We start from the raw sequence: 12,014 nt of genomic DNA, 5'->3' as shown, positions 1-12,014 counted from the left end.
TTGTAGCATAAATGAGATTGATAGGTGGCTGGGTTTTTTTCCTCAAGTTTTGAGCTTCCCAGCTGCTCTCAGTGGCCAAGCATCTGAGGCTGAAAAAAGATCTTTTTTAAAAAAAAAAAAAAAAAAAAAACGGGAGGGGGGTGCCTGAAGTTAAACACTAAAGTCAAGGGGCCTGGTTTCTTTAGGTTTTGTTGCATCTTTTTCAAGTGTCACAATGTAGCAGCAAATTGAAGTCTGGGAGCTGCTTGATCTTGAGGTGTTTTCTGAAAACTGGGTTTTGGCTTTTGCCTCTGGTACTTGTTTCATCTTATTATTGTTTTTGGTTAGTCTTGATAGAATCAACAGTTGATCTTCTATAACATGGCATTTCAAAACAGAAAAACAGCCTCCTGAACTTCAAAAATAGTTAACAAGAGTCACAAGTGTCGAAGGTATGAAATACAGGCTTGTAAGTAGGGACCTTTCTGAAGCAAACATCATGTGGCATCCTCTGAGGAAGACTCATTCCTCTTCAGCGTTTGATATTATTAAAGAAATAAGCAATAACATGACACAAAGCTTATATGAGGGGCTGCTGGCTTGGCAGTTCCTACTCGGGACTGCTCAACCCAAGCTCTGGGAGTGCTTCCCCTTGAGCCCGATGCTGCACCCGCTCAGCTGCAGGACTCCGGTTAGGAAAGAGGTAGCAGCCTCTAAACTTGCTGTAGCATGTTGGTCTGCAGCAAGACTTCCCTCCTAGCTCATAGCTGTTCGGAGGAAGGGGAGTAGAAGTTTTGCTCATCGCTTGTCAAGTTTGCTGGTTTCTGATAAATAAACTTGTTGAAAAACATTTCTACCACAAAGAAAACGATACTTTTGGAGTAACCCACAAGGTGTTTTCTGTAATGCTGACTTGGAACCAACCTCTAGTGCTCTGCAGTGTTGGTGAGGAGCCTTCCCTGATAGTGCTGAACTTAGCACCCAAGAGAGCAATCAAAAATGTATTGTTTTTTTCCCTTTCCTAGGGGCACAAACAAACTTCTTTGAGTTCTGTTTACATCAGCGTGGAGATTTAATAATAAATAGACACAGTAAAATGACCTACAAGAGGAGATTTTGCCAACTTTGTCTATTGTTGGCACCCATGAGGCAATTCTTTTAAATACAGGTGGGCTAGAGAAGTACAGATTTTAAAATAACTCAAAGTGCTATTTTAATTTTTAAGAAGATGTTAATTTTAAAATAATCAAAAAGCCATCAGAAACTGTTCTCTTTCATTATGTGTTCGATGTTTTCAACAATATCCTTTCTCATAAGCGTTGTGGTGGGGGGGAAGACATGTTTTAAATGTTTCGATTGTACAATGAAAACGTTAAATGAGTGAAGCGTTTAAAGGCAGCGGATTCGCAGAACTGTGCGAGCAGGTATATGTGGGGGCAGCGTATGCTTGGTTATCTAATTCCCTATGTCTAGCAGGGTCCTCCAAGGCTTCTGAGGAAAAACTGTGTATGCGTGTAGGAGGTAATTTTAAATGATCATAGTCTGTTCTGGCCTTGGAGCTGAGGAATCAGCTGTGGCTATATGAAAAATCCAGAGGCAGTTTAAGCTTTTAAATATGTGTTTAAGATGAACATTTCCCTTCGGTCATTGACTCGTGTTTTGGACTGTCAGCTTACCTTGGCATAGCGTGAGGTATGAGAGAGAGAGAGGACTGAATGGTTTTCCCCTGCTGCGTTGAAGACTTCGGGCTGACTTAGCATGTTTTAATAGAATATGGTATGTGCAACTGCAGAAAAATACTAGGATTTCCGTGCTGTCATGAGAAGAGCACGTGAGAGGGACTCACAAGTTTGGGAACCAGTGAGGGAGTAAACTTTTGACTTTCTGGCTGCCTTCTGTGACTCAGCAGTTTCTCATGTCAAAATGGCATCTAATTGCTGTCTCATGGCTAGGGAGCAGGGCTGCAAAGTCCTTAGTCCTGCCTGCTCATCTGCCACCTTATGCTGTTAAACTACTCTTCCTTGGACTCTAAAGGGACAAAATAAGACTAGTTTCTTCTGTCAAATGGGTTGTGAAGCTTTGTTTTCAAAGAAGTTCTGGAGTTTTTCACCGCAAAAGGAGCAGCGGACACAATTAGCTATAATTTGTCTTTAATGCCGTCTTTCTCTTCTGTTCGCTGGCCACATCCCTTTCTCTTCTGCGATTATACACAAGTGTACAGCGCTAGCAGAATTCCAGGGGTGTTTCAGTGTTTTGAATACTCTGCTGTCTCATGCTTTAGTCCTTATCTAGAATATGCAGGGCTCTTGCCCTGCGTAATCGTTATACTAAATAGTATTTTTTATCTGGGTTGAAACAGTAGATATTGCCTAGTCTCTGCAGTGAAATAATCCCCACCTACTTGTTACCTCCAAAAAACAGAACATCTCTGACATTCAGAAAGTGAATGCTAGAATAAAGCTAGCCTGATTTCTCCTGCCTTGGAAGAGGAGAAAAGAACTCCACTAATCTGCCATTGTAGTTGAAGTTTTAGGATGTGCTGAAGCTTAATGTTATGCTGATACTGCATTCTAGGCTTATAGCTTAACTGTTCTGCCTGTCGATGTAACAGATAATCGAGTTAAGGCACAAAGAGAAAAGAAATCTAGTGGTGAGGAATCCCTAAAAATTGTGCCTAGAGGGTTTTCACCAGAGAAATTTATCTGAGTGGATTCCAGCTTAGCATGAATATTTTCTGTCTGTTTGAGCACATTAAGAAAATAAAATAACCGTTCACAGAATTGGACAAATGCCTGAAGATTCCAGTTTCAGATATCCAATCTCACTTTAAGTTGCCCTAGCAGGCTTTGGTAGTTACGTGCTCTAAAATATTCTCCATCCTGCAGCTGCCTCTGCAACTGCATGTTTGGGGATAGCCTGAGGAAGAAGTATAACATGAATTTTAACTTGAGGATTGTCTGGACAGAGGTGCTCAGGAAACTGGCATGGCTCATGGCTTCTTGTAGACGTGATGGTAAAAGTGTATTTTAAAACCCAGTGTGACTGTTAGCTTAATGTGATGTGAATGGAATGAACTTTATTCCCCAGTTAGTTTATGGATTCACACTTCTGGGTAATATGGGCTAGTGTTTCCAAATCTGTGATTTCTCCTCCCCCCCGCCCGCCCCAGGAAAACTGCTTTAATGGCCATAGTGTCTTCTAATGGGGTATGTAATGGTGACCACCTGTGCTGTGTGGCTCAGCAGTATCCTCTCTTTGGCAACACCAAAGAGCTTCCTTAGAATTCCTGCTTCTTTTTACCTATTCTGCATTTTTTCCTTTTTTTTTTTAAACCCACCCCAAATAGTAAAACATAGCCCTGTAGTGTTCTCAGTATGTGTGTTACGCAAAGCGTTTATTTTGATTACTGCCCTTCTGACCAAGGACTGTGTAACCTCCCAACGCTACCACCAGATGCTTCAGCTGTGTTTTTCTGAAGTAGACTACTGAATCATCTGCTTTGCCCCCAGATTGCTTTTGAAACACAGGCTGTGTCCTTAGATGCTAAGCCACAGCCATCTCAACTTGTGCTGTCTTTTGAGTCCAGGCTTGCAGGGGAAGAGGGAACTCGGCTCCTGATATATCAGAGCCATTTAACTTTTATTCCATAGGGCAATGGTTTGACCTTTTAAGTTTGGTTGCCAGCAGGAGTGTTTCTTTTCTTTTTTCTTGTTTTAATGAAGTCCAAGAATATTTTTATTGTCTCGCTTCGTTTACTACTGTTGCATTCCTCGTATGGTGTGTTATATGTAGAGTCGACATAATGCAGCTGCTACAGGCATGTTGCTGAGTGAGAAATCACTTGGCGGCTGGTGGGTGCATCTACCTGTTAAGCAGTTAAGTAGCCAGAAGTCTTGGTGACTCTGTAGACATGATGCATGTTCACTAGAAATAGTTAAACTGCAGCTGCCTTCAGGTTTTGTCTTAGAAATAATTATCAAGACAGTTGTGATTTAATGTCTCTTGTGATCATGTGTTTGGGGGCAGGGGATTGGCAGCCACAACAGGAGGCTTACGTTGAAAGCGTTGAAGATAGAGATGCAGATGGGTGGCTCAGTTGTTGAGGCTGGCTTTTTAAAGTGGCTTTGTTTCAGTCCTTTAGGTTATGTGTTCCCTCTGTGGCTGTGAGGGAGTTAACTAACTTCAAACTGTAAGAAGGCTGGCAGTGATCGGGCATTGTGCACAAACAAGGGTGTTTTGTCATGGCAGTGGCCAGTAGCCTTAAACAAAAGGAGCTGTGCTTCTTTCAACTAAGTTCAAAACAGTAGGGGAGAGTTAGCATGTCAGAGGTGTGGAGAAAGCTCACCAATGGCAAACGGTATGTCTGTGCTTCTCAGAGTATTAAATAGGGTAGTGTAAAACTAGGTATAATGATGTCTTTTTAAGAATAGATACTTTTTTCTTTCCGGATTTGTAAAATGCAATCTCTAGATCAATATTTATTAGTTCAGTTTGGGACCACAGGCTGCAGGAAGGGTCTCCAGGAATTTGGTCCATTATATGTACTCTGTGTAGGTAGTGTGATTCTGTACAGTTTGCATACAAAGACATCGTCTTCTGGCTGCAAGCACCTGCAAATTTTTTTTTGTAAACCATAGATTTTTCTAACCTTTTATTCAGTATGAAGTAGTAGAATTCATATGGCTTTTTTCCAATTTTTTAGTTTTGCCCCGCTTTATTAGCAGGGGAAAACACAAATCTGAAGGATGTTGTGATACATTTCTAAAAGTTTTAAATGCAAAGGGCATTAGCAGAATGATTCTTGTCTGATAAACGTATTCCTTACCTAGGAAAGGTTTGCAGACTACCCTTGGATACCCTTGGCTTTTTTTTTTTTTTTTTTTTCTTCTTCTTCTCACCTCTTACCTAGACCTGGAGAGAGGGGAGGATGGAAAAGGAATTTGCTGTGAGCTAGGTTGTATTCAGGGAAGGACAAGGCAGATTGATTGGCAGACTTGCCTGGGAAGATGTGCAGAGAAGAATTGTACCCTTTCAGGAGAGGGCAGTGTCAAAGAGTTGCTTTATGCTAGCTTTAGAATTCATAAATGGTCACAAGTATTTTGGAGGTTTGGAGAGGGTGATACTTTGTTTTTGGGCTGAAGATGATATACATGGCCAACATCTTCCTGCGTGTGAACTTTGCCAACCAATTTTAAATAGCCAGATATAGACTTGTAATAGGAAACGGCAGGTGTTGCCAAATGCTTTACCATGGTTATGTGAACAGTGTTCCTGTAATAACAGTGAAGAGCTAATGGAGCAGATTGATAAGGCATTAAGGAAAGCTCTGCAAATAGCATGCTGTGCGTCCAACAGCGTGGCAGCTCAGCTACTCCCGCGCGCTCGCAGTGCATTGCAGTGGCCGCTGCCTGCTGATTCTGAGATTCGGCGTGTTCAGAGAATAACATCTGCATTTCTGGCCAAGGAGAAATGTCTGCTTGTTCCTCTTGTGACTTCCCTGCTTTTGATTTAGTTCCATCTTTGGTTTCCTCTACTTTCAGCTTTGGAGCATCAGTTTAAATTCATCTGAGATTTTTGAGGATTTTCTTTGAGGAGCTTAAGTCCTTGTCGTTTGGCTTTACAAAAATAAACAACGTACCTTGAACTACTGAACTATTCTGTGTGATACTTGGTAAAGTTCAGTCTGACACGTATCACTGAACACAAAACCAGGATCCACAAATTTGTTGCTCTTTTCACTACTCTGCACTGGGCTGTGAAAGAAATCTAATTATTTGTTACAAGTTGCTTATTCCTAGGGTGAAAACCAACCAACCAAAGAAACCTGGAGGAGAGACCTCCTCAAAGAAACGGACGTAATGTGTTCTTGGATGTTGAAAGGCAGTATTTCTCAGTACGTTGGCTTTTCTGGGGCAAAGAGACTCAGTAGGGGCGATATAGGCTGCAGCCTACATAGTGGCCTCGTCTACTCTGGCTTATGTTGTACTAGAAAGATGTATTTTTTTCAGTCACTTTAAGAAATTGAGCCGTTCTTAGCATAAACTGCTCCTTGGAGATGTTTTTGCATTCCAGCTTTCTGGAATGGCATTAACCCAAAAATGGATTTACAGGACATTTGTTTGGCAGTCTGTCTCTTTCACTAGTGCTTCTGCACTTGGTGCAGTGATTTCCTCTAAAGCAGTGGAGCTGGCAAGGCGACGTTTTCCATAAGGTACAGTTAACAACAAACCCTTGGGAATACGGTAGAAGGTAATAGGGTTTGTGCTGAGGTTCACTCTGTTATTTGTAACACCCTTTATCTGATGATCACCTCAGCAACAGAGCATTGAAAACTTCTGTGTATTTTTGGTGTGGAATTGCTGTACTTGTGTATAAGAAAGCATTCAGCTGTGGGCTGATGTGGTGCTTGCATTAGTCAGCTGACTGTGCCAGTAACTTGGCTTTTGCATAACAATCTCTCTTCTCCAGAAATAAAGCAACTGATGCTATTCTTACAAACAAAGAAGTTGAGGCACCAGGTTGTGGTATGCTTGTAATAATTTACCTCTGCAAAACTAGAATGTAGCCCTACAGCAGCTGGAAATACCTGCTTAATCTAGCAGGAGGAACCTGAGGGAATAAATACCCGTTTGTGAAGCCCCCTTTTAACTAGGACACCTAAGGCTTCACTGGGGGAAACCATCTGCCTGGATCACAATTTATGGCAAATGTTTTCCAGTTGTCTGAGCACACAATCTCCCTGGTAGTTTAATTTTGGTTCTAATGCGTGCGCAAAGATGCCTCTCGAAGGCGTTTGTCCTATTCATCGTTTGTTCTGTTCTACTTTAGGTATTTTTGGCACATGTAGTACATAAGATTTCATATGAGATCATGGAACGTCGGGGTATATTACGGTGCCCTGTAAAGGGAACGTAAACTAACGTGGGCGTTCTGAACAAACGCCCTGACAAACAAACCAGAACTGATGTTTTGGATTGTTTTTTCACTATTTAAAATGGGCAGGTTAGGATTATCACAATTGGAGGACACGCTTGTTTTCCAGATCTCTTCAGTCTCACTGTGGCTCGCCCGGGCTGGATGAGAGCTGACCTCCTGGGAACACATACCGGGAGCGGTGTTGGGGTTCACTCACGCTCTTAGGAGGCAGACAGAAGTAGGGAGGCAACGTGGAGCGTTGTAAGGTGTAGTACGTGACAGAGCATAGAAATACTGAGAGGTGTTTGAGCATGAATTTGTTGCCAGGCCATCTGGAGTCCTCTAAATCTGAACACAGAAAACTGAAATTTCTAAGCAGGTGAATACAGACTTCATTTAGTAGGCCAAAGAACAAGTACGAGTTGAACATCTTTTTCACAAATATTAACACGTGTGTGTGTGTGTGTGCGCATGTAGGTTGTGGGTTAAGCTACTACATAACTAAACTGTGAAACCTCTTGTTTCTAACTTTTTTTGTTTCTGTGTTTCAGAGCCTAGCCCAGCTAGAGAACCTGTGCAAACAGCTGTATGAAACTACAGACACTGCAACACGGCTCCAGGCAGAGAAAGCCTTGGTTGAATTCACCAACAGTCCAGACTGCCTGAGCAAGTGCCAGCTTCTTCTAGAAAGAGGGAGTGTATGTAAAACACAAAACTATCCAAAATGTATCTTGATATTTTGGGCCTTGATAAGGGTAACAACCCCAAGTTATGGTATGCAATGTTTATATTGCATAGCCAGTATGCTGTGAAGTATCTCAATTTGTGGACAGCCTCTGCCAAAGAAAGCATTGGCTCTGATAACTAATTATGCCGCTGCAGTAGTTACAACGAATGGTTGTCAATTCAAATGTCTTGTAGACCATGCTGCGTTCCTCGCTGACTACCATGCAGACATGTCAAGCTTTAAGTTGAAAATATTATAATGGCAGTGATATTTCATAGACGGCAGTGTGGGAACCACTGCCTTCTCTATTGGCTTTGGGGGGGGGGGGGAAATATGCTCAGGAGTTTCCCCTTCATAGGGGATAAAACCAGCAATGTTTCTTCTAGAATTTTTCCTCAGAAAATTACCCTTGCTATGGTTGCTTTCGTAATCCAGCGATTTAAAATGGGGAAAATTAGATCGCGTGCTTCAGAATTAGTGTTACGGAGGGGATGTAAAATATGCCAGCAGTAAATCCTCCCTAACTTTTCTTCAGCTTTTTTCGAAGTAGCCATTTGATCTTACTTTGTGTCAGCAGAAATCGTGATTGAAAGATCATGTGGCCAAGCCATTTTAAGGTTTGACTGACGGTAGAATGTGCATCCAGCCTTTATAGCTATCAGATGGGAGCCTTGTTCACAAAAACAGGAAATATTAAACAGCCTGTGGTAAAGAATAGGTCAACCAGGAGAAGGCAGTGATAAAGGGAAGGGGAGAATAGTGACACTTAACAGACCTAAGCAAGCTTGTACAACATGAATTGTATGTCTTTGGGTTGTAGCTGTTTCTCTGTACATGTTTTCTGATTTCTTAGGAAGGAAGAACAAATCTGAAATCCAGTGCATTCAAACTAAATGGATTTGAAACCCTTCTGTAGGGAACTAGCAACTGAGATCAACTTTTTTTTTAAACTGAGATCAACCTTTCTAGGAAGATTTCTAATGCATGGTTCTCATTCTCTGCATGTAAATTTTTGCATCTCTGGCCTGTGCCTGTGCCAAGAGTGTCACTGGCCTTCCTTCTTCCCCCCTGCCCCCCAATTCAAGACCTGACTCACTTGTATCATACTGTCCTTGGGAATATTTGGATAAATGGATTTCCTGTATCTTAGATGCTATGGTGTCTACATTATTGCATATTATAAAAATTAGCATCCAAAATGCTTGCCATTGCACAGGCTGTATGTAATTCATGGTATCACATGCAGCCGGGGATTTTTAGGTGGTTGAATCCAATCAGATGTGTCTCTGAATTAGATTACATTTCAGTAGCCTATAAGAATTGAATGGTTTAACCTGTATGTACTAATCAGGTAGAAGTCGTAAGTTCTTCTCAATGTGTAGTAACATAAACCAGTGGCTCAGAGAGCTGATCATCTTTTTTAGGAGTGGCATTTAAACTAACTTTATGCTCTTTGATGCGGTTTGCAGTTTTAGGGAACTAGGGCTACCTGACAGCTGCAGAATAAAATTAAGGTGTTTTGGTTGGTTTGGGGGGTATATTTCCCCATGTTATTCCCTTCCAAGAATGTGTGGTTTAGTATAAATATTTTGTAACAGGTATTGTGCTCCACTGTCTCATAGTGTAACAGGTATTACTCTTCCCTGTCCCCTGTTGTACTCCTGAAGTCAGTCTACTGGGTCTACTTTCCTTGGTCGAGGGAAGTACCCCCAGGCCTGCTGCATCTCTCTGCACCCAGTCCTCCTTACTAGGTGTCATTTTGCCTCTCCCATGTGGAGCGTGCAGATGGAGTACATGAACTCCTGCCTTCTGTGGCAGCTCTGTTGTCTTATTCTCTTTAAAAGCTTTTCCTTTCTTTTGTAAACGCTTTTTAGAAGTGTTCTGGTTTACCCTGTTGTTTATAACAACACAGAATGAACACTATCTAAAGTATTCAGACTTATCAATTAGCTTAATGCTTTAAACTCTCATTTCTTATTTCCAGGGAGCAGTTAGCTTAATATTCTGCTCTGCTGCTTGATCTTCTTGTTCTGAAGCGTATAGTAAACTACTGCTTGTGGGTTTTTCGTTTACAGTCATCCTACTCCCAGTTATTGGCAGCTACATGCCTTACCAAACTTGTGTCACGCACAAACAACCCTTTACCGTTGGAGCAGCGAATAGACATTCGTAAGTACAATTTTTCTAACCAAGCTAATGCTAATGTGAATGATTGTAACTCACGCTTTGCCCACGAGTGGGAGGCTTTTTGCAAACAACTATGCTTTATGGTTGCTTGGATATCCTAAGGTATATAGTGAAAAAGCAGCTTTGCTCTCAGACAACATCTTCACGTATATCACTAGTTCATAGATTTCAAGGGCCAGATATATAGACTTCAGATGCAAGGGAGTGACAACTCTGCAGGCTTGTGAATAAACTGATATTAGGGCAGCTGCTCTGTTCTGCAGGAAGTAGCCTTTTCATAGAAATGTGAGGCAAAAGAGGCTCCACAGACAGCGTTTAACCAAGTGATTGTGCTAAGTCATACTTTATCCCATAATTATTCCATAACAATCCCTTGATTACAAGGAAAGGATCTTAAATCCAGTGACTATGAATGTTTTTTTTTATATTTTTTCATTTGCTTTTATGTTTCACAGGTTATATGGAATATTTTCTTCTTATTTTCTCTCTTTCAAATCATTGAGAGAGGCCTGGATAAAGTTTGTGAATCGTGAATTTTTTTTTTTCTGTTTCATAATTATCCCTGTGAAAATGGCCAAAACACCTCAGTTTTGTAGCCCTGCTGTTGTCAGGAGATCATTAGACAACCTCGGTCTTATCGTGGCCTGCCCTCTAAAGAGTGGGAAAAGCCTCTAAAGAAGAGGAAAAATTAGAATAGAAAGCAGCTTGAAAAATAGAGGGTTCTGTGACCCAGGTCTGAAATCAACTCTTGCCTTAAGACTGGAGAACATTCCCATGTCCTGTCTTTAGGCTAAACAACGATCAAGCATGTGGGATCACAGAATAGGAGCAGATCTGGCTGCAGTGATAGATTTCTTCTGGAATATAAAATATGCATGGTGCTTGCCTCTCCTGAGGGCGTGGTTTCAAAACTGCAAATCCTTTGTGGGGGTCTCTGAAATACCATTTAGAGCGTTTCCAAATGGAACAGTCAGTCTTTCACAGCACTCTCTCCTCTGGAGAATGACCGATACTTCCTTTTCTCCAAGGAAAGTGTCTAAATGCTATTCAGTCTGCTTTCTTTTTTAGAAATGATGTGATAGATGATCAGCTACCACATAGCTCTTCTTGCTATTTGCATGAACTCACAAAGAATTGGACTTAATCTGATAATACAAAATAAATTGCGGGCTTTTGGGAGGAACTCTTACCTGAGTCTCTAACCACTTTTCAGATTTGTTCTATTGTGTTTATCTAAACCACCACTGTGCTGATTTTTTTTTTCTCCTGAAACAGCTTTCTAAAACATACTTTTTCCTAACACAGCGTCACAATCTCACCTCCATCTGCGAAGTCTTTGTCTACAGACATGCCTCTTCTCTGTGTTTCAGGGAACTATGTGCTCAATTACCTTGCCACTAGGCCAAAGTTGGCAACGTTTGTTACACAAGCACTAATCCAGTTGTATGCCAGGATCACAAAGTTGGGCTGGTTTGACTGTCAGAAGGATGAATATGTCTTCAGGAATGTGATCACAGATGTCACAAGGTTTTTACAGGTCAGATTGTTTTTTTTCAGATGAACATCCACCTTTGTGGGATTTGAAAGTTCACGTATGCTCAATTATTATCGTACACCTTAGTATCCTTTGTCTAGTCTCTTCTCTCCAGTGCCGTTTTCTATTGAATAACGACTACTGAGACTGAAAAGCCAAAAAATGAGCTGTCCTGCAAGTTGTCATAACTTCTGGTGGGGCAGGGATTTATTTCTGGAAACCGCCACCATTGGTATTCAGTGGCATGGCAAGATAAGATGTCTAGCGTTTCAGTGGTGCAATTCTTCTTTCAGGCCCTCAAAATTAAATACACCGTGCTGATTAGTGCAAAACAAGGAATACATGAACATATTGTTTAAGAAGAAAAGATGTGCCATTTACTCAAGGGTGATAATCCATGGAAGTTGCTTTGGATTTTTAGCAAAGTTATGGACATATCTTCACTAGAAGATATGTTGTCTTTGTCAGCAGTAAAATTATAGGGTTTGTGCATGGAGAAACTTTATCAGCTGCTAGTCATGTTGTCAACAATCTGTATTTAAAAACAAAAAAGAGAAGAAAAATTTATTTCCCAGAATTTTCATTTGGCATCTCTAATAGTTTACGCTACCCTAACGTTGCAGGAATTTCTGCACGTTTTACTGCAGTTGCTATTAAAATTAAGCAACTTGC

At 41.2% G+C, this 12,014-nt stretch overlaps 1 protein-coding gene across 4 annotated transcripts in view; it reads left to right on the top strand.

Moving 5' to 3' along the window:
- XPO7 (exportin 7) overlaps positions 1–12,014 on the top strand; it is a 55,808-nt gene that overhangs the window by 14,917 nt on the left and 28,877 nt on the right. For all 4 annotated transcript variants that reach the window (XM_068920888.1, XM_068920890.1, XM_009677698.2 and 1 more), the window contains exons 2-4: positions 7,446–7,592; positions 9,697–9,790; positions 11,179–11,345. In XM_068920888.1, the coding sequence (XP_068776989.1) occupies positions 7,446–7,592; positions 9,697–9,790; positions 11,179–11,345 (408 nt within the window). The remainder of the gene's footprint in view (positions 1–7,445; positions 7,593–9,696; positions 9,791–11,178; positions 11,346–12,014) is intronic.

This window comes from Struthio camelus, chromosome 27, assembly GCF_040807025.1.
Source record: "Struthio camelus isolate bStrCam1 chromosome 27, bStrCam1.hap1, whole genome shotgun sequence".
Classification (NCBI taxonomy): domain Eukaryota; kingdom Metazoa; phylum Chordata; class Aves; order Struthioniformes; family Struthionidae; genus Struthio; species Struthio camelus.
The sequence above is the reverse complement of the archived record's forward strand: the minus strand, read 5'-3'. Positions and strand labels throughout refer to the sequence as shown.